Genomic DNA, 22,376 nt, shown 5'->3' with positions numbered 1-22,376 from the left:
AGCTGAGGCTGTGCTTTCTAGAGACCTCCCACCCCCCGCCCAACCCAAAATTCCGTACCTGGATTTGCAAGCCTGCTGCTTGTTGGGCCGAGTATCTGGTAGGGATCTGCAGTAAAGCGGCCCACAGAAACATTGGGTTTTAATGCTGTGATATAACACCATCACCCAGCAAAACATCTCACTGACATGTTCTAGATCAGCCAATAGAACATCTCACTGTGACATGCTATAGAGTCAGCCAGCTGAACATCTCTCTGTAACACGCTACGCTAACCCAGCTGAACATCTCTGTGTAACACACTACGCTAACCCAGCTAAACATCTCTGTGTAACACACTACGCTAACCCAGCTAAACATCTCTGTGTAACACACTATGCTAACCCAGCCAAACATCTCTGTGTAACATGCTTCGCCAAACCAGCTGAATATCTCTGTGTAACACGCTACAATAACCCAGTGATAGATCTTTGTGTAATACGCTATGATAACCCAGCTGAACATCTTTGTGTAATAGCCTACACTAACCCAGCTAAACATCTCCGTGTAACACACTACGCTAACCCAGCTGAACATCTCTGTGTAACACACTATGCTAACCCAGCCAAACATCTCTGTGTAACATGCTTCGCTAAACCAGCTCAATATCTCTGTGTAACACGCTACAATAACCCAGCAATAGATCTTTGTGTAATACGCTATGATAACCCAGCTGTGCATCTACGTCCAATATGCTATGCTAACCCAGCTGAACATCTCCGTGTAACACGCTACCTACTCACCCAGCTGAGGTCTTTGGTCCTCAGTTTTGGTCACTATGGCAGGAGACAGCTGGGAACCTATGAAAGGCAGAAACAATCAATCTTTGTTTTATATACCATCGTTTAAAATAGACTTGTTATCAGGTGGTAGAGTTGAATGGCCAGAAAACGATGACATCAGAATGTATTCTTGCACTCACCCTTGGAGGAAGGCACAGCTTGCGGCGTCCATCCGGACCGCCTTACGGCCTCGTAGGCTATGTCTGTGAAAAACATGACAGGTCATCCAAAGTGCAGCTGCTGCTATAACAAGCACACACCACCAGAGGGAGAAACTGCTCAGTATTTATCGGCTGAGTGGGGAACCCTTCTCTCAGTTCAGTTTGTGTGGTCACTGAAGAAACGACCATGGCAAAGGTCCAAGGTTTCCTCGTTCAGTGAGAAATTGATCAGAATTTTCAGATGCTAGTGCTAGTGTTAGGCCAAACATTCACTAAATTATTCTGAATCACAGGGTATCTTGTTAGTTCATTTTTGGGTACATAGTTAGCATTGTTGGTTCAGTCTACAGTGAAACAAATACACATACACATAGGTATCTATACCACCCAGGAGCTTCAAAAATACATATGTTTCATGAACTCCATGTTCAGATACATGCTGGATACTCGTCAGGTACCCAATTAAAATCTCACCTTTAAATAAAATACTAAATGACTGTTCATTTTTATAGTAGATAGCAAATAATCATATCCAGTGAGCACTGGACCTGTGTTGTTCATCAGAGGGATGTTGCTCACCTGATCGGGCTGGGACCCTCGGAGGGGCATCATACAGTGAGGAATTGGGGAATATGAAGCTTGTACCACCTGTTGACAGGGGGCAAATGGCATTCTCTTCAAAATACTGGTCAGGCAAACCCTATCTCAAGATGTGACAGCATTACAATGAGACTGCACTCGACCTGAAGCCTTGTGTCTTTGCAACGCTTTGCACTGTAGCACCATGCAAGTGCCAAGCAAGAAACACCAGCAAACATGGCTGCCTTCAACTGTGTGAATGTTCTGCCAAACTTCTCTTATGTTCAGTCTTGTGTTCAGCATGAACACACGCATCCAAACAAAAATGCTTCTGGTTATCCAAAGTTTCTCTGTTCAAATGTATAGGATGGGTACCATCATCCATTACCCTGGAGAGAAACAAGGCTATCTCATTTTGGTTTTCAATAAAAATTATGAAAGTAATTTAGACCCATTAAGTCAGGTAAAGTGGCCTAGATGTGTAATCCAATTAAATCAAGCTTTGACCCTAGCAATACAAAAACAGCCGAGCCAGTGGTGCTCCACTGTGTGCACGGATGCACACAATGTCAATGTTTACACAAAGTACCTGGTAAAGACAAATTACCTTCCTCTAAAGCTAGCAAATGTGACAGCTTCTATTTTAAACGACAGTAAACAAAAACACTTGATATAATTGTCACAACTGTAAGATTAGTCTATGGAGAAATATAATATGTTCTTTTTGTGTTAAGCTTGTCATCTGTTGAAAATCAAAAATGGCATGACAATAAAAAAGAGTTATATGTAATTAAATAACTTATTAACAAATTTTTAGTCTCTAACAGCTAGAGCAGTGACAGTTTGGATTATGATTATTTACAGAAATCTAAAGAGGTTAATTATCTGCAGTCTTGTTTACACAAAATAGACACAAGTGGATCTAGAAATGTATATTAGTTGAGCTTTTTATACATAAGTACATACAAACACACAATGAGAACAGGCCATCTCAGGTCTTTTACCCATAAATATGCATTGCTGTACACATATTCCTGTGCCTGTTATACACTGTATCAGGGGTGTCAAACTCAGGTCTGCATGCAGGTATTATAACTTTTTTCACACGCCTGTTTGTTTATATTTTTTCAATAGGATAAACAACCGAATATGCTTTCTGAAGAATTAACTGCAATATGCAGTGTGCTACTGTTGTATTACCAAATTCTGAAATATTAATGTCGCCTTGAAAACCAAATATTTGGCTAATAAATGCTGGATTCATTAAAGTGCTAGGTTTAGTTATTTTTTTCTCATTATTCATTAAAATATATAGTCAGAATACTACATTCTGTTTATTTCTCAATTAATGTTTCCAATTCAAACTATTTTTGTTGTTGTAGTCTACTCAAAAGGCACATAATGTAAACCAATTTGATCTGTAAACAGTTGATCCTCTGACTTGTAATTATTACATGACTACTTCCAGCATGAGATTTTCCACTCATCACTAAACCATTAAATGAACAGTCATATACACCGTAAAGAACCCAAATCCCTTCACAAGCACTGTGCTCTTCCGGAAACAAAACTGAAAAAATGCACCTAGCGCAGTCTTTAATGTCACCAGAATCAATGGGAGAGGCAATAAAACCAGGTGAAATAAAGATACCCTACTGGAGGAGTGCCTGATGGTTTCTGCATTGGTTTCTTCCAGCAATGTGATAAGCAACCACAAACCAGTAAGTTCCTCTCCATTTGGCACTAGCTCTCCTGGAGCAGTCCTGGTGCACTCTGGAAAATCTTGCTTGGCTGGAATTTAATCATATTTTTGAGACCAATTTGATATGATTTTTATATTGTACATTCAGAGTATGTTTAGGGTGTCTGTCATTCTGATCTATGAAGAACTGCCCTGCATTTCAGTTTTGCTGTATTAGAATGCAGATAATTCCAAGGTTACGATTTGTCCTTAACTTTACCTAATATTTGATAAGCAAGTTTTTTTTTTTCAAATTAAATAATCCCTAGAACTAATTCACTCACGCAGAGTTTCTGAGCTAGGTACCTGCACTGAATAAAAGCTGGAACAGCTGTTTTTACTTTTTTTTTTTCAGTCCTTGTTCCAGATTTGGAATGGTTCTGAGTTTTACTCAGTGTAGTTATCCAACTAACTCAGTAATCCTATTCCTGGAAACAGGGCTGAGGTGAGCTTGCATTTACCTAAAGTTAAAGACAAAAATTGATTGACTACAGGCTGCTGACTCTTTAGCACTTCTGACTGCAGTGCAGTGACAGACTGGGTGGTACTGCTGTAACTCGAGAGATGCAGATGTAGATTCCAAATTGGCGTTAAAATATATGGGAAAAAATTAAAAGGGAACAAGCTTTAAAAGAAAGACGTAGGCAGTTTGATTTATGAGTGGATTACAGCCCTGTTTGTTCTTGGGTTTTAAATAGGCTGATGTAAGACATACAAACTGAAAGTGACTAACCCTAGTTCCTAGAAATGTTCTTAGCGATTGGCTTTAGACTTGCTCTTTCAATCTTAAATGAATTGTTTTCTATGAAATTTTATGTTTGAGAACTTTGAGAAATATTACCCACTCAGTCACCATACTGAATCAAATCAAGCTCAGACAGCCAGTGAACAATGCCTGAGACTACATTGCCCAAGGTCCTCTACTGAGTTGAATGAGTTTCTTGTGGAACACTGGTGCCATATTCTTCCTGATGACTGACCATACTGGTCACATGTGGTGACCAAACACCAAGACCTCTTTTGAGTCTTCCCTTACAAGTCAGATCAACTTTAAATAAGCTGACTGCAAATAGATTTCCATGCCTGATATGATGAAATATCTTGACCTCCTTCTCTTTTTTCACCTAATGCTACGAGCCAGTCTTACAAAAAGTTACATGAGGCCGTAAGAACCCAAGGTTGCCTTTCAAATAAAATTTTGGCAACTACTTATTCGTGAAATGTTCCATAGTCTAAACTGTTTTATGTGTATTGCATACATGTTTTACCAGGGATCGTTAATGTTAATTACTCTTGAATATTATAACGGCGTAAAACCTGTTCTGACGTTTTGAAATTGTTTGGATCTCAGCCGTAAACGTCTCAGATGGAAGTCCTGTTCAGCCAGTTGTGCAGATATACCAGTTAGCTGTTTTTCAGTGAACGGAACCCTGGGAGTAATTGAAACCAGAACCAACACACACACACTTTGCCCTGCAGAAACCTGAGTTTGACACCCCGCCACCCCCTGACTTAACACACAACCAGCTACATATTCGACACAGACACCGTTCATGTCCGACAGTCAGTGAGGTGCCACAGCAAAGCACAGAGAGAGAGAGGGGGGGGGGCAGGTTGTTCTTACCTGTGTTGCGGGCATGCATTAACCGCGGGGAGTTTTGCAAGGCTTTGTCAACATCGTCTGAAGTCAAATGAGGAAGAGGAGCTGAGAAACAAAACATTCTTTTGAAAGAGGTAACCGACGGCAACGCCTCCAAACAGTCCGCTCAGACGGCAGCCATTTTGAGTGACAGAAGCGGCCCGCGGAGGGGCTCAGAGCGAGCGGCTCTCGTCTTCGAGCGGTCAGAGCGGCGGGCAGGTGGAAACAGGGAGGTGGAGAGAGGGGAAGCGTATGGAGCATGTCGATGGAGGCAGAAGGACGATAATTAGCACGGTGACGGGGAGAGAAAGCAGCCGCAGCCCGTGGTGATTTGTGAAACATGCATGTCAAACCGAGAGAGGTTGACTGGGCCTGTTCTCCTCACTTAGAATGCTTTATGCTGTTAACTGCACCATATGAAGTCTTGCCTCAGAAACCATATGACCCAGCAACTTTAAATTCATGTCTAGACCTATGTGATATATACAGTAGTCCTACTCCCATTGGAGTATCAAAGCCAACATGGCATTTGAATTATGTGCAATGTGTAGCACTTGTACAGTATATTATTGCATTGAGTTGCATTGAGCCCTGCTTAATTACAGTCGTCTGTGGATTAGTCCTGACTGAGGAAAATGTTGGGTTGAGACACACAGCGGGCAGTTTCCATGGGATGCACATAGAAAATGGAAAAGGGCCAAGTTATAGAGCCACAACGACAGTATGCACAGCAAAGCAGAGGCAGCAGCCATGATAAGTGTTGTGTACAAACAAACAGTATATAATTAACATACAGTACATCAGACCGGAACTCATTCAGGACTTTCACGAATACGTAGCAGTCGAGTTCACCCCGTGAAATACCCCGCACGCTTCCAGAAGCTTCCGCACTCACTCTCTCTGAGGTAGTGGAGGTGCGACTGCAAGATTTCGGCGTTGTAGGAGGGGGTCAGCCTCTGGAAGTCCTCTTTGCTCATCTTGCAGAGCTCTTTGCCGTCGACGTTGTGGAACAGGGACACGTCCATGTCGAGGAGGCCGTACTCCTTCACCGCCCACTCCAGCCACTGCCGCACGTGGCTCGTAGTCCACAGGGCGGGGTCTGCAAGGCAAGGCATGGACAACTCACCTGGGTGAAGAGCGCACAGTTCTGAGGAACTATCCATCTGTCCATCCTTCCATTATCTAACCCACTTATTCCCGGTCAGGGCCTATCCCAGCATGTACTGGACAAGAGGGATACACCCAGGACAGTTTGCTACTTCATCGCAGGGCACGCAGACTCACGCACTCATACCTAGGGGCATTTTGTACTCTCCAATAAGCCAAACGTGCATGTCTTTGGACTGCAGGGACCAGGCCAGGATTCAAACTGAGGACTTTCTTGTGGTGAGGCAACCACTGTGCTGCCAACTGAGAAATTATTATGAAAGAATATGAGCTATTCTCATATCAGAGTCTTGTTTCCAAAAATAATATTTCTTCCCCTGATCATGAGTGTTTTCTTTTCAAACTTATCATACAGAACCTTAAAAAAAGAGCTTCCACACATTGCTCACGATAATATACTGTTTTATGACATAAGAAAGCACAATATATATCGCAGCAAATGGAGATTTCAACTGTATGTATTTATTTGGTAGGGGTTATGTCTGGTGGAGCTGTGTGTGGGTGGATTTTTGGAAATAATTTCCAAAAATTCAGCAGTTTGGTTGCTATTGATATAATCAAGCAACATGTGACCAACAGCGTTGATGTGCGTTGTCCACTCTCAGTTCAAGAGGTTACTCCCGGCCACAAGTTAAGACCAGTTCCAGTTGTCCTGAGAGAACCAGCGAGAGCCATAGATGATCTGTGTGCTGAATAACCAGCTTTTCACACTTAGCCATGTTGTGTCTTGTCCATTCACTATTAATTTTGCAAATGTGAATGAGAGAAAACACCAGGAAGAATGCATGGCTAAACATTTTAAACCAAGGTTTGCATGGCAGCTGAGGATAGCATTGTGCAACTTCTAGCATTCCCTTCTCAAAGTGAACTCGAACAGGAAGTTGAATTGTCACCTCAGCAGGGGCACTGCACTTCCTTAGAGTTTTTTTTTTTTTTTACTGTTTAAACCTGGGGCTAAAACCTGTTCGAATACGCATCCCAGCATAGTCGGTGGATGGTTGTGTTCATTATTCACCTCATTCATTGAGTATAGCTTTCATTTTCTAGTCGTGTACATACTGTACCTCCATTAACATACTGTATTTACCTATTTCATTTCATATCCAACTTATTTGCATAAACCAATGAAGCAATGTCTTGAAAAAAACTGAAGATAAGCAGAGCCTCGTGTTAGCCAAACAGCAGAGCTGGGCTCTCTGTCTCTTCACGAGCTGCAAAAACAGGATGTCCTCAGTGTGCTTCATCATGGGCCGTGTCAACGACGGTTGGAGAGGAAGTTGCCCTATAAGAATGAAACTATTACCCAACCACTCCACCGCAGTAAGAAAGAAAGTTATAACTGCGGATGACCAACAGCGCCTGGAACGAGTGGAATAATTTATGCCTACTAAATGCGTGTGAAGAGCCCCCCACTTTCAACTGTCTGTTCTTAAAAGGTATTAACACGCATATGGTAGCATTAAGTTGCAAAGGAAAATATTCCAGACAGGACTGGGAACCATATTGTACTTCAGAGAGTCATAAATCTCTGCTTTTTAATCAGTGGAAAAATATTCAGGCCCACCTCCTCCCTTCCTCTGCCAACATGCGTGTGCGAGGAGCTGAAAGGGTCAAAGGTGACGCTCAGGAGGGATCTCTTCCTGAAGTGTTTGTCTCTGGGAAAGTGGTGATAGGAATGCTTTTGTCTTGAGTCCTGGAGGATGCAGCCGTTTGGCTGACGCTTCAAGCACTCCGCCTCCTCCTCTCCCCTTCAGTTCCATAGGAAGCGGTCTAGACGACAGCACACTTGCGCTAAACTGTCAGATTTCTATGCAGGGCGGATAGGGGAGGGACCCCCTTTATCTCAGAAGCCAGAGGCTGGAACTCACTCAGAACTCTGACCCAACAGTACCTTCAAATCACCATTCTTCTACTAGGGGTCTTTTTTTGTGTTGTTCTCCGAGTTTAGCTGAAGACAACACTTTTTTTTTAAAGCTGAAGGCTGTTTTTCTTGTGGCTGTTTGTCTTAATTACCCAAGTTTGGAATCAGCAGTAACAACCTGTTCTATCCCTACTTTCATCCTCTTAATTTTGGAGGCCACAGATTAACAAGGACACACATGCGAAGCACCATGCCTACGTAGCACACCCGAATTTTAGAGAATACCCTGCCTTCCCTGAGTGCAGCTACGGCTTATTACCCATTGACCCTGTGAGACTCTCCCTCAGTCACCCAATGGACAGTGCTTTTACAGTTGACCCAGGAGTCTAGGGTGGCCTGTAGCATAGTGGCTAAGGTAAATGACTGGGACCAGCAAGGTCGGTGGTTTGATCCCCAGTGTAGCCACAATAATATCCGGACAGCCATTGGGCCCTTGAGTAAAGCCCTTAACCCTGCATTGCTCCAGGGGAGGATTGACTCCTGCTTAGTCTAATCAACTGTATGTCACTCTGGATAAAAGCGTCTGCCAAAATGCCAATAATGTAATGAGTTACCTGCAGGCACGATGACTCGGCGCTCACTCGGGACCATGTTGGGGGGAGGGGTGTGCTTTTCCTCCATGTAGCTGCTGTAGGTCATGGGAGCACCGTCAGCTCCACTGGAAACCTTTCCTGTCTTCCCCATGTGGCAGTTTTCCGGAGAGTTCCTGAGAAAAGCGGACACAGACAGCACTATTAGGTCTGAGGAAATAAAACAATTGGAATACAAGCTATTTCACAATCACTGAAGATGACAGACCTCACAGAGAGAAAAAGGCGAGCGTTAACATATCTGTTTCTTCTTGTGGTTGTGTAGTTGATAATTTGATACACAGAGAAGAGGCGACACCAACACAATGATGCAGTAGCTGTCGTTCCGTTGTTTGGGAAGGTTTAAAATGCGGGTTTCGTTTTCAAAAATATTTATCAGTTTCACATTGGATATGGCCCCATTAGTTGATACACTCCACCCCTGCTAGACTAGAATACTTACTGTAAACATACTGCTCGAAAGAGACAGAGAACCCCATGATTAACCCTGTTTCATTTGTCATGCAGATGTTATCGTGCCTGGAGGATCTCCCATTGGCATGGCCACCAGATGTGGATCGCAGTTGGAATGTTTTATTAATGCATACCATCTTAACGCGGTGACCCAAAAGGGAAACTGAAATTAAAGTCAGGAGTCAACCAGCACAATCCTCCTTGCCCATCAGGTTCTAGAAATGCACTGCAGGATCTCACACAACCATTTCACCTGTTGATACTCTTGATTATAGATGCAGCCCCCTTCCCCACTACAACTCATCCATCCCCCACCTCCCACATAAAAATGGACACACTTTCCAATAAGGGTACACAAAATTTGTTAACTAGTAACAAATGTATTAGTTGGATATGTATACGTTAACATGAAGTAATGAGGTACAAATGAATAAAGAAAGTTGTTACAGGTTGTGACAGTAGTTAGTTAGTTAGTTAACAACTACATTTGTTAATTGCAATTCACGTACAATAGCCTTATTGTAAAGTGTTACCAAATAAAATTAATGCAAAGATTTGTGAATTCCCTGGGGAGGCTTCACTGAATGAATAGAGAAATTATAAATGAAGATAACCCAGCAATCATAATCACAATAATCTTTCCAACAATCACAATAATAATGATTATCTTTTCATTTCCATGAGATGTGCTCCGTGGCACAGACTGACATTCTCAGTGACATTCTCGTTCATGGCTTTCAGATCCCCTAAGAAATGAAATGCTGTCTCCAAAGAAAGACTCCCGGATTAAGTTTCCATATCTGTGTCTTTCCTTGAATAACACTCCATTTCTCCCTGTCCTAAGTAACTCAGTGAATCCACAGGGAGATTGCCACTCCACCCCCCACCACCATTCCTTGCCAAATTTTCAGCAAATGATTTTACTTTCAGGAAAACGGAAGTTAAGACCAGACATCCCTCACGATTTCTGCTTACAAAAAAGCTTTTACACTGTAGCAATTTTGGAACACACTGAATCCATTGTTTTCTCTCTTGGAAACAAAATGCAGTCTCCAAGTATTCCATTACGTGGGCAGTAAAACTTTACCCACTTTGATGTTTTGTAATTATGAAGTGTGTGTGTGTGTGTGTGTGTGTCGACAAATTATATTGCCGTGTTGTCTGAATGTTGCATTTTCATGATCTAGAAATGCCATTCAGGCCCTGCAAGAGGACATTATGGCACGCTGCTTGTACTACACACAATATTGGGCTGCTGGCTGCTGCTAGCTGCTAATCATGCCATGTACCTATCACATGAAGTCCATTCCATCTGTGAGTATCAACATGGATTAAAGCTAACATGCGTTCTATACAAAAAAGATTCCCTGCTAGCACAGAATGTTCTTACAATGTTACTGGAATGTTTCATCAGCCTGAAAAACATTGCGTCAACACAGCGGCAACATTGGAATTATATTTAGTGTTAGTAAAAAAAAAACAGTCACTCTGCAAATGATGCCATTTATCTTGCATCGGCAACACAGATGGGAACTACATTAACAAGCTGAAGTTTGGGGTAGAATCTGAGTCATGTCTGCGCCTCTAATTAGTGTAACTCAGAGGTGCTCAACCTCTGGCCCAGACGCAAGGCTAAGGAACGCTATTCAAGCAAAGCGTAAATGCACAGGCAGAGAGCAGGCTCCTGAATGCCAGGGCACAGGCATTTGCCAAAGCAAGCTAAGCCTGTCTGGAGGAGTGCAATTAAGAGTCTGGAGCTCCGCTTTCCGAGAGGAGGGTTAGAGGAGTCAAACGTTTGGGCTTTCCGCCCTTGGATCACCCTTCCTCTGAGATACAGGACAGTGTTGGGATTATTTATGAGCTTTCCTGATATCATTTATCATCTTATTTTATTTCTTCTTTACACACAAACAGTGACCACTGCTAGTTGTGAATCGACCATGAGAGGAAAAAATATTCATGAAAAGGTAACGAGAGTCCTATACAAAATAAGACACTTTCTATTAAGGAAATCTCCACAGCAGTGTAGTACCTAAAACTGAGACTGAAACTGAGTATTAGGTGCCAATGTATATTACAAGTTCCTCTATTGACAAAAGCAAGCTACAGTCTGGCCCTAATGGCATAAGTAACATTAGTGTAGAAGTGACATACAAATCCTTTGGAAGATGGTGTCAAATGTTTCTTAATCAGAGGTGGGCAGTGATCCCACAGCCGAAGACTGTTCTTGTGTCCATATTTTCTACTGAAATCTAATCTACGAGTGAAATTGTGTTTGTGTGTATAGGCAATTAGCTCATTGAGCCAGGGTAATTGGTGGTTGTCTAGTATAATTCTGACCAATTTAATGAGCTGTTTGGAATCATTGTGGTCTTTTTTAGAATACGTAAACTACAGTAGGTATCATCATTAAATCCAAGAAGAAATAAAATTGACTGGATGTGACAGGCTTCTAATGTGTGTGGGGGGATGGGGGTGGATCTGAAATAAAAAAGTAATTATAACAATCCAATTTGATACAGCCATGCTGTATTCCTCTAGTATTCAAGCTATTATTCAAACATCAACAACAAACACAACAGCAGTGACAACAAAACAATCACAGACGACAACAAATATGAACAATGACAACAACAACAGACAACAACAAGCAACAACAACAATGACAAGCGAAACAGACAACGACAACAACAAGCAACAACAACAATAACAAGCAAAACAGACAACAACAATGACAACAATGGCCAACAACAACCATCATCAGCATCATTGTCCCTTGAATCCCTGAATCCCTGAGAGATGTGTGGCAGTCCCTCTTTGAGGAGACACAGCTGTGTTGAGTTTGGTTTCCATTCTCCAGTTACTACTCGCTCTGTATTCTGACAGCAATGCACGCCACATCCCTCCAAAAATGTGGTTTCTGGTACGAATGACAGAACCCTGAACTGTGACACACTGGGTCGTGGCACTTGAAATAATGAATTTAGAATGTGTCAGTTTCATTCCCTCAGATTTCTTTCCATGAAATGCTCTGGCAGATGTACAGAACATTTGCAGAGAGAGCAGTAAACAGCAGAAGGAGAGGACCGAGGGCTGTTTCTCATGACGAATGCTGGATACACGCTGCCTTTACCCCACCAGACCCACCTGGAGCCGTTGACATGGCCGGTGTTGCACTCCATCTTGACGCGGGAGGCGGGCTGGGCCAGCCAATCCGGCTGCTGGACGCGGGAGCTCAGCTTCACCGATTGGCCGTACTCGCTCGCCGAGGAGGCCGTCATCTCCGTCTTGGGCGGGTGCAGCGCTCCGTAGCCGCAGTGGAATAGAGACTGGTCCTCACTCACCACCGACAGCGCTTCCTGGGTGGACCGCGAGACAAAATCTGTCATCCCGTAATCTTAACATTGTTTTTGAGACAATATTTCCAAGTTTTCCCATTACTGCAAAGCCACCTGCACCCAGACATTGGCCACTACAGCTGCGGTGTGTGTGCTCCTGGTATACTTAAGCCACATCTAAGTCGCATTTACCACCATGGGATACACGGTACAGGAGAACGTTTAGCATGCTCACCAAAAAAAAAAGACTATTTGGGTGAACCAATGCAGTGATAGCCCTACACCTGGCAGGATGAGGCTAATCATTTTCCACTGCTGACAGCTCGTGTGCATACTCTTCAAAGCCCAGGCTGGAAGCCACAACTGCAGTGAGTTTATTTTACTAACTGAGCCCCACTACAGTCAGTCAATCCCCTTTACATGTGATAAAGAGGCCTGGCCTAAATATTCATTCACAAGATAAAATAAAAATATATCTAAATTAGATTACCGACCAAATTTATCCAGTGTGAATGTCCATAAACAATCCAGTACTTTTCGATCATACCTCTCACAAGCTATCACACTGAGATCCAATACATCCACCAGAGAGTGTAGTGGAAGGTAGACGTTGTTGATTTTGGCAAGGAATAATTTCTTTGAGTTTTATATAATTAGAGGAAGGGCAGCACGGTTGGTGTAGTGGGTAGCACTGCCGCCTCACAGCAAGGAGGTCCTGGGTTTGAATCCCGGTCAGCCAGGGCCTCTCTGTGTGGAGTTTGCATGTTCTCCCCATGTCTGCGTGGGTTTCCTCCGGGTACTCCGGTTTCCCCCCACAGACATGCAGGTTAAAGACATGCAGGTTAGACTGATTGGAGAGTCTAAATTGCCTGTGGGTATGAGTGTGTGAGCGAATGGTGTGTGTGCCCTGCGATGGACTGGTGACCTGTCCAGGGTGTATTCCTGCCTTTCGCCCAATGCATGCTGGGATAGGCTCCAGCCCCCTGCGACCCTGTTCAGGATAAGCGGGTTAGGATAATGAATGAATGAATGAATGAATAATTAGAGGACATGTCTGTACAGAACATAGCCGTATGACTGAACGGCTGTGTGAACTGTAACATACAGTAAGTGCGACCATCTGTGTGCAGAAGGAATTACGTTTCTGTTTAACGCCTTGCTTTGACAGTGACAAACAGTGTAACCTCAAGTGTGCGAAAACAACAGTGCACCTGTACGTATTGCCTTCCCAGATTACACACGTAACCGGTGCTGCTGTATCAGGAGTACAGACCATACAAGGACTCATACGTTATACAGTACTATCAATATATTATAAACAAAGATTATAACCTTCTGTTAGTCATCTTTGATTACTTTAAGTCAAGTCATGGAATGCCCAAGGGCACATCTATTTCTTTTGAGATAAAATTGTGGGTTAGTCTATTACTTATAAAGCTGGCTAGAGATTACCAAGGCTGGTTAGCCTGCATAATAACTAAGCTACATTTTTAAAAAAAAGTTTAATCCATCCAGCATTTGTGAATGGAATTGAAGTGACATGAAACATTCCTGAATGTCACCAGAGCCACGTGGAGACCACAATGATAACCACATTCAAGCAAATATCATGCCATCTGTTTTTTAATATCCTCCCGAAAACCACATGCTAACGGTGGATATAACCTCACTGGATCTTTTTCACAGTAGAGGTAAAAAACAAAGGGTAAACTCGATGCACTCCTTCCTGAGTTAAGGAACTGGCACGATATGACCATAGTTAACCACACATAGTTAACCACGTCTTCACCTCATGCTATCTTGTGTTCTGGATCTCCATCCAACTTACAATTACAGAGAAAGACATGCTCTATGCATTGTCTTCGGGCTTACTTAAAAAATAAGAACAAAAAATTAATTTATCGAGATAAAATATAAAAATAAGGATTTTATTTTATTTTAATCTCAAATCCTTTTATCATTTCCTCACATTTGATTATAGGGTACTGCAACTGCATGTGGACCTATTCAAGAAGATCAAGAACCCCTGTGTAATTAATTTTTTTATTTTATTAATTAATAATTATTTTATTAATGGTCATATGACTGCTATATGATAAGGATATACCCTACAGAACTCACAGCAGTATTAGTGGGTGGTCCTTTGAATTCACAAGGGAGCATTTGTGCTCCTTGTATTTCTGTCAATACAGCCAAGCACTTTCTGGTCTTGGCACCTTTTAACATGTGAATATTAATAAACTTAGGCTGCATTAGCGCAGTGAGCATACCTACTGTCTGAACACATAATTCAGCATAGTTTGGTGGAGTTTACATTTTTATAAACTGGTCCTTTGCATGCTTTATCAAACCTGAACCAGCAACAGGGACAGCATCGGTGCAATTTAGTGGGGGGCACATATATAGTCGTCTGCACTTTTACAGACGGCTGTAATGTAAACTTAACACCCCCCCATATTTTAAACTGAAATTATTCCCCTCATAGACAGGTAGGTGCCCAAGAAGATGGCTGCCATCTCCAAGCATTCTCCCACTCCTACTCCCAATGCTCCTGCTTCAGTGACAGTTACCCCAGCTTCACTCCCAGAAGCTGGGGCCCCCTGCGCCCACCCGCTCTCCGTTCCTGGACCCCCCGTGGCAGGTCATGAGGCTGGGCTGGGATCAGTTAGAGGAAAGGGAAGTGGTGTCGGAAACCAGATTGATCTTGTGGCCACTGTTTCTCCCCTGATAAGTCAGCGGCTAACCCCATTAGCGAGCCGACGGGGTGATTAAGCGCTAGCCGCAGGGTCGAAGGGCGTGGCGCACATTGCTGGAAGGGGCAGAGGGACGCACTAGTTCCTGTACAGAGAGCAGTGCACTCTCCTGCTAAGTACAACACTTACACTGCCATCCATCACACTGAGAAACATGCGACCACAGTCCTGTTTTGTCAGCAGTGTACATTTAGCTGTTTTGGGAAGGAATTTTCCATGATGTATTTTGCTGCATATTCTGTAAATGTAGCTATCTGTTATAACATATGTGACAGTCCCTGAGGAAAAGTATACATTTGTGAAACCTTACTCTGCAAATTGATAAAGTGAAAACACATCTTCTACTCTACCCTCTATACTAGGGATCATCAACTCTGGCCCTTGAATGCAAATCCAGCCCTGGCTTTCTTTTCCCCTGGGTAATTAGTGCTACAGATTGGCCAGACTGTCTTCACACCAGACTCCCAGGTAAAGGGAGGGTGGAAAAGCAGCAGTTCTTGGTCCTCAAGGACCATGATTTGCTGCTCTCTGCTCTATAATATGCCCTATATTGTATTACTGTACAATTATTTATACAGTGTATTTATACAATGACACAATTTTGCTGTGCTACAGCACATTACTTGAAATAAACAATGAATATGAGCTTAAAGTGCAGACTGTCCCTTTTAATTTGAGTGTATTTACATCCATGTCAAGTGATCCACGTAGGGATTACAGCCCTGTTCATACATAGTCCTTCTCACAAGTTTAATTTTTAACGCAGTAGGTCGGATGAAAGACTGAATGACTGCACTCTCACTCTGCTCTAAGGAGCTGAGACAGGGACAGAGAGGCGTTAGCTGTGCTGTCAGGTCTGGGCAGTGCACTCAGAGATCATGTTTTTCTGACTCATTGTTTTTATACGTTTCCCCTCAATGCCACTGCGCATCACATGCTGACCAGGTGCACTGTTGGTGGTACAGTTCCCTACTGGAAAAACAGCGCAAACAATGTTTTGAAACAGCTGGGAGCAGGTTGACCAGTTCAGACCAGCTCCCAGCTCGAAATGGTTTAGCTGGTTGACCAGTTCAGACCAGCTCCCATCTTAATATGGTTTGACCAGCTCAAGCTATGTTTTTAGTGGTAGATGGTTGACCAGCTGCCAGGTCAGACAAGCTACCAGCACTAGGTGGTTGACCAGCCCATACCAGGAAAGACCAGTTTATGACCAGCTTGACCAGCTCAATTCTCAAGTTCTCAAGCTCAATTGTCAAGCTGACAGCTGGATTTTAGAGCAGGGATATTAATGCTTGGTATTCTGTATTTTATCAGGATCATAGCAAATGCTGACACACAAAATAAAGGCGTGAGTTCACTCACTGATTGTCCTCAAGTTTCACAGAAATCGCTTGGGTGACTGTTGACTTCCCCTTAGCCAAAGCAGATGCTGAATCCAGGCTAAACTTTACGTTACTCTATTAATAATGTTACTCTGTATATAACCTTATGGCATTACTCTCTTTTCACAGGGGCAATATTAAGCAATTTACATTAAGACATTAAGCAAGTTATTTTCTTCAAATGATTACACAATAACATTAAGCAACTTAGTAGTAGTAGATATGAAGCAAGTAATTCTGTGTATAAGTTGACCACATTCACACAGTTTGACATGTACACATACCCAGAATGTCAGAATCTTGACAACATTCCAAATTTTACTAGAATCACAAGTTTCCTAACAGCAGTTATAGGATTTCGGATTACAAAAGAGGCTAGTTATAAGATATGACAGTTGCATTTCTGCATGGATGACGCTGAAGATTGGATACATCAGGTGATAGCGGTCATTCATTCATACGAGCTTCACCAATCGTGTTAACTGCGCGGCAGGAGACAGGAAAGTCCTTCTGAAAGCATTTCCTGTATTTGGGCGGGTGGTGGGGGTGAAAACTGGTGCCATGGAGGCAAAGAGGAAGTTCTCATCTATCTGCGTTTTTGACTGCGGACACTGCTGTAAACTTCTGAGTTTTCGGCCCTCTTTCTCGCTAACGGAGGCCACTGAAATGAGTGGGAGCCCGCCCTACCATTCGTACTGAGGAACCTGCCAACTGCTAACATCCAAAACGTTACAAACATTAGCTTTACAAACGTACTGCTCCGCAACATCAGTGAGCTCCAGCTCCTGTTATTACAGACCACTCCCTTGCTGGTCTTTCCTTTGGTTTTCCATAACATCAGACTTACTGTAATAGGTTAACTCTGACTGGCTGTGGTTGATATTACTGTAATGTTTAAAAAACTGTATATAGCGTAACATGCATGGTATTTCACTATACGGAGTATAGCATAAGCTATGCAAGTGTGGCAAACTTCAGCACATGGAAGTTGCATGACTCACTGGGGTTATTCTTAAAATAATCTATGTTGCAGCCACAAATTTACTAAAGCATTTCAAGTTTGGTAGCTTGATAAGAGGCACAATGCCAGTGCTACAGACAATATGGTGAGTTCAGCAATCACCAAAATTAACTGGCAAAACTGCGTTTGTAAAGGAAAAAAAAAATCAAGTCAAAGCTACGGCAGCCCAGTCAGAGGGTGTGAGAGTGAAATGAGTGGGAGCCCGCCCTACCATTCGTACTGAGGAACCTGCCAACTGCTAACATCCAAAACGTTACAAACATTAGCTTTACAAACGTACTGCTCCGCAACATCAGTGAGCTCCAGCTCCTGTTATTACAGACCACTCCCTTGCTGGTCTTTCCTTTGGTTTTCCATAACATCAGACTTACTGTAATAGGTTAACTCTGACTGGCTGTGGTTGATATTACTGTAATGTTTAAAAAACTGTATATAGCGTAACATGCATGGTATTTCACTATACGGAGTATAGCATAAGCTATGCAAGTGTGGCAAACTTCAGCACATGGAAGTTGCATGACTCACTGGGGTTATTCTTAAAATAATCTATGTTGCAGCCACAAATTTACTAAAGCATTTCAAGTTTGGTAGCTTGATAAGAGGCACAATGCCAGTGCTACAGACAATATGGTGAGTTCAGCAATCACCAAAATTAACTGGCAAAACTGCGTTTGTAAAGGAAAAAAAAAATCAAGTCAAAGCTACGGCAGCCCAGTCAGAGGGTGTGAGAGTGACTTTGATGAGCAGTAAGGATGTGGGAAGTTTTCAGGGCGATAAGGCGTTTCCCTTGTTGGGAGAAAGCAGATATTAGTGAGAAAAAGTGAATCTCGGTCTCCCTCTCAGTCCTGCAGGCCAGCAGCCAATCAGGGAGTAGCCTGCTTTGTGGGTTCCAGCCCCGGACCTCCCACAATGCCCCAGCCACAGCTTTTAGTATGGTGACCTCAGAGCTCAGTATTACACTGTAATGCAGTGCTTTTCTGAGCTTTATTTAAGCCCATTTTGTTATTCCTCACACAAATAAATAAACAAGTAAATAAATATACATATTTGGCCTCTCTTCTACACACCATTGTGCAAAACAACCAAATTAGAGCCTTGGGATTGTTTAATGCGAATACTATTTCTGAGCAGAAGAGCAATTAAATAATGTTGGCTTTTCCCGTTTAATGGGTAAAGCAGAATTCCAAAGATTGCATATCTCTAGCCAAAATCTATCAAGCGTAAAACACCTAATTATGCGACTGCTTTTATTTTTATTTTATATTTACAGATTTAGATTTTTTTACTGATTTCATTTGAATGCACACAGGTTTATACAATTTGAATAACAACTATTAAAGTCCAAGTAAAAAAGTTCCAGAGAAACAACAGAAGATTCCAAAGTGTGGAAATAAGGACGATAGTAAAACATTACTTCACGGAACATTCCAGGACACCTCTGTGATGAAATACAAATGTGTGAGCTGTTGGAAATACGGTCCCTGCCTATGAACCATTCTGAAGTAACATTTATTTTCCCTGGAACCTCAAAAAACACCATATTTTTTACTCTGTATTTTCACAAGAAAAAATTAAATAAAAATCACTCCATAAAAAGGCTTGCATTGAAATGAATTTCCTGAAATATTGTTTTGCCAAATGTAATTACTTTAAATGCATGGCCTTTTTGCTCTTCCACTGATTTCTATCATATTTCTATCATATTCAGAGAACAAAGTATTGCATGTCAGATGACCATTCCGAACTTTAGTTGTCACAGAAAAAGTCATATCCCAACATATCAGTCAGAAACCTGCTCTACATACTACATGGTAACGCTTTACAATAAGGTTACAGTAAATGAATTGGCATTAACTAATGTAGTTGCTTGCTAACTAACTACTGAGAAGTTAATACATACAGTTTATGCTTTTGTAGATCATTCATTCATGTTGAGAACTGGTCAATGCCAATTCAAATTGGAATGAAAAAACAGTTAATGTATTCGTTGATGGTTAACTAATCATGTTTATCCTAATCGTAATGTATAAATATTAATATAACTAATACATTACTTGTCAAAAAATAATTGTTTATTGAAAGTTTATTTTCATGCTTAATTCATGTTTTTGTACATCAATTCATTGATGTTAAATACTACTTTAGTTAATGCCAATTCATGAACCCTAATTGTAAAGTGTGACCCTAAATTCCATACATCACACCCAAAAAAACAAATTAGTTCACTGTCCACAGTATGAAGTGGAATGATTCATAAGTACTTCAAGACAAACCTGATGGTGGTCTGTTTTTTATGTATTGTATGTAAGTCATACACCCTCTATAGCTAAGAAAAAGCACAGTAAGCTACTAGATAATAAAACATATCATTTCAATTCATATTTTACTATGGTTGTAGAATTTATTAAACTGATAACCATAGCCCTAAATTATCAGTTTACTCTAAAACTATGCATAAGCTATGCATAAATCACGATAATCATTCAATTACAATTGCGTATGTTGCTGTGTCATAACTTGAATATTTATTGACAAAGAGTAATTGCTGAATATTGATCTGCTAACTTTAAAACAAACTTTTTCCACATAATTTACTAAAATGTGTCATTTGGAGAAGTGACAAGTGTCCTTTTGTAGTGGAACAGTTCCTAAAAAAGACAGTATATACTTATTTGTCGATTTGTCGTGGCCACAAGCTCCACGGCGAGCCATGTCCGATTGCGCCAGACGAACATTGTTGTGATTCCTCTGATTATTTTCCGAAACCTTGCGGACATTGACAAGGCAACACAAAATAGGAAATCCTGTCATACCACTACAGGAGAAGGGTGTTCCCTCTTAATCTGTTATCCTTAAAGCGCTGAGAAAACGACTGAACCCACAAAAAAACCATCCACACAAGTCAAACATTGGCAAGAACCCCTTGTTTCTGACTCACCTTAATAGTGCTGGCCATTCTCGATCAGGACGATTGATCGAGCAGCTTTATCGATACAGCGATTGTTTTGTTTTTTCTCTCTTTTTTTCTGAAGAGCGAGCGAGCGTTGCGGTTTTGCTAGCGTTGTTTGGAACGGATGAGATTGTGCTAACGCTGGGAAGTGAAGTCAGCCAATAGCAGGAAGGGGATTCTATTGGTTCTGGCTGCCGCAGTTCGAAGAAACAGGATATTTGGGAGTGAGGAGATAAGAATGGTTAAAAACAATGTTGTTTTTCATCATGATGTGTGGTAAATTTTTTTCCCCCCCTTTTAACAGGGGAGGGTGGTGGGGGCCAGGCTAGTCAGAGTAGGCGGGCGTGTTACCTCAACAGTGGGGTCTCCGCCATGGCAGGTGCAGAAAAGTGTGTGTGTGTGTGTGTGCGTGTGTGTATGTGTGTGACACTTAGACCGGGGGCAGGAAGCAGATGTCTGATCATGAACTCCAAATTTAATATGGTTGCACACCACCTTTCCCCCCTAGAGGATTACAGCTGACTGTAACAGCATTTGCTTCACCCCCATGCACATCGCCTCTATTCAAGGCCGCCTGTTGAGTTGCTAAACAATGGCCTGGACTCACAGTTTTTCCTCAACTTTAACTTTCAAATAAATCAGTACAATGAACCCTCCTCTCTCAAGACTGGAATCCCACAAACACATATGTATTCGTCCATGATCCATGATGTTCTTGGAACTCTACCTGCAGTTCACACGCCTGCTCAAAGCTACGGCAGAAAGCGCTAGATAAGATGGCATTTGAAATCTGGCCCCAGCACATGGAGAGGAAGTTGCTGTGAACCACAGCCCATCTTCTGTGCAATGGCACATGAAATTCCGTATGGCTGATGACTGGCTTGCAATGGGAGAGTTGCGTAAGACCCATGGGCCATGTATTAAACACATCACTGCTCCACCACTTATGGTGTAATACCAAAATTTCCTAACATTTTATCTCTAGAACCCCAAAAAGAAGCACTTTGTGTCTAAGGCCCCCAACCTCAGTAAATTGGTTATTATAAAAAAAAAAGAATAATAATCATAATCATAATCATAATCATAAGTATTCTTCTTCTTCTTCTTCTTCTTCTTCTTCTTCTTCTTCTTCTTATTATTATTATTATTATTATTATTATTATTATTACTACTACTACTACTACTACTACTGCTAATAATAATAATAATAATAATAATAATAATAATAATAATAACAACGATAATAATAATATCAATGAACTATTTATAGAGCACCTTTCGAGCAATGAGCACAAGAAAACAGTAAAATTACAGAATTAAAAATATTGTAAAAACAAAGCATAAGCATAGTTATTACAACATGTACAGTACAAAAATATTAGTACATATTAAAAGTACAGATGTATAAATAAATATCAAAATAAATAAAACAAACAATACAAAGAAAGTTCAGCTTGCATGTGTAGGTTTTAAGAACAGATTTAAAAGCTGAAACTGATCCAACAGGGGAGGCTGTTCTAGAGTCTAGGGGCAATGACAGTGAAGGCCCTTGATTTTAACCTGAACTCTGCCAGAGGTCTCTGGTCTGAACACCTGAGCTGACTTCCAGTGGTGTATGGGACCAACAACTCAGCAATATAAACCAGTGCCAGCTCATGCAATGCTTTATATGTAAGCAGTGAAATGTTAGAATCTATTTTTGAATTTCACCGACAACTAAAGCAGGGATGCACTGACACATGTAATCTGTTCTTGTTAAGAGCCTAGCAGCAGAATTTTGAATGGTCTAAAGGTGAGGCAGAGACTTTTGGTTTAAACCTGAAAATAGACTCTCGCAATAATCTAAGCACGGTCAGTTACCT

The 22,376-nt window shown here is 41.7% G+C and overlaps 1 protein-coding gene across 4 annotated transcripts in view; it reads right to left on the bottom strand.

Annotated features, from left to right (window-relative positions):
- Positions 1 to 22,376, bottom strand: part of LOC133107865 (transcriptional regulator Erg-like) — a 47,416-nt gene that overhangs the window by 3,604 nt on the left and 21,436 nt on the right. Inside the window, exons 1-9 of one of the 4 annotated variants that reach the window (XM_061217117.1) lie at positions 20,503 to 20,906; positions 12,218 to 12,429; positions 8,582 to 8,733; positions 5,835 to 6,038; positions 4,925 to 4,981; positions 1,560 to 1,628; positions 960 to 1,022; positions 781 to 837; positions 59 to 106 (exon numbers count right to left, since the gene is read on the bottom strand). In XM_061217117.1, the coding sequence (XP_061073101.1) occupies positions 59 to 106; positions 781 to 837; positions 960 to 1,022; positions 1,560 to 1,628; positions 4,925 to 4,981; positions 5,835 to 6,038; positions 8,582 to 8,733; positions 12,218 to 12,429; positions 20,503 to 20,520 (880 nt within the window). In that variant the 5' untranslated portion in view covers positions 20,521 to 20,906. Of the gene's footprint in view, positions 1 to 58; positions 107 to 780; positions 838 to 959; positions 1,023 to 1,559; positions 1,629 to 4,924; positions 5,006 to 5,834; positions 6,039 to 8,581; positions 8,734 to 12,217; positions 12,430 to 20,502; positions 20,907 to 22,376 lie in introns of those variants that run through there. The other 3 variants (XM_061217116.1, XM_061217119.1, XM_061217118.1) reach the window with 3 other exon arrangements.

Source organism: Conger conger, chromosome 13, assembly GCF_963514075.1.
Source record: "Conger conger chromosome 13, fConCon1.1, whole genome shotgun sequence".
In the NCBI taxonomy this organism is placed as follows: domain Eukaryota; kingdom Metazoa; phylum Chordata; class Actinopteri; order Anguilliformes; family Congridae; genus Conger; species Conger conger.
Note: the sequence above shows the minus strand (reverse complement) of the source record. Positions and strands in the feature narration are given on the sequence as shown.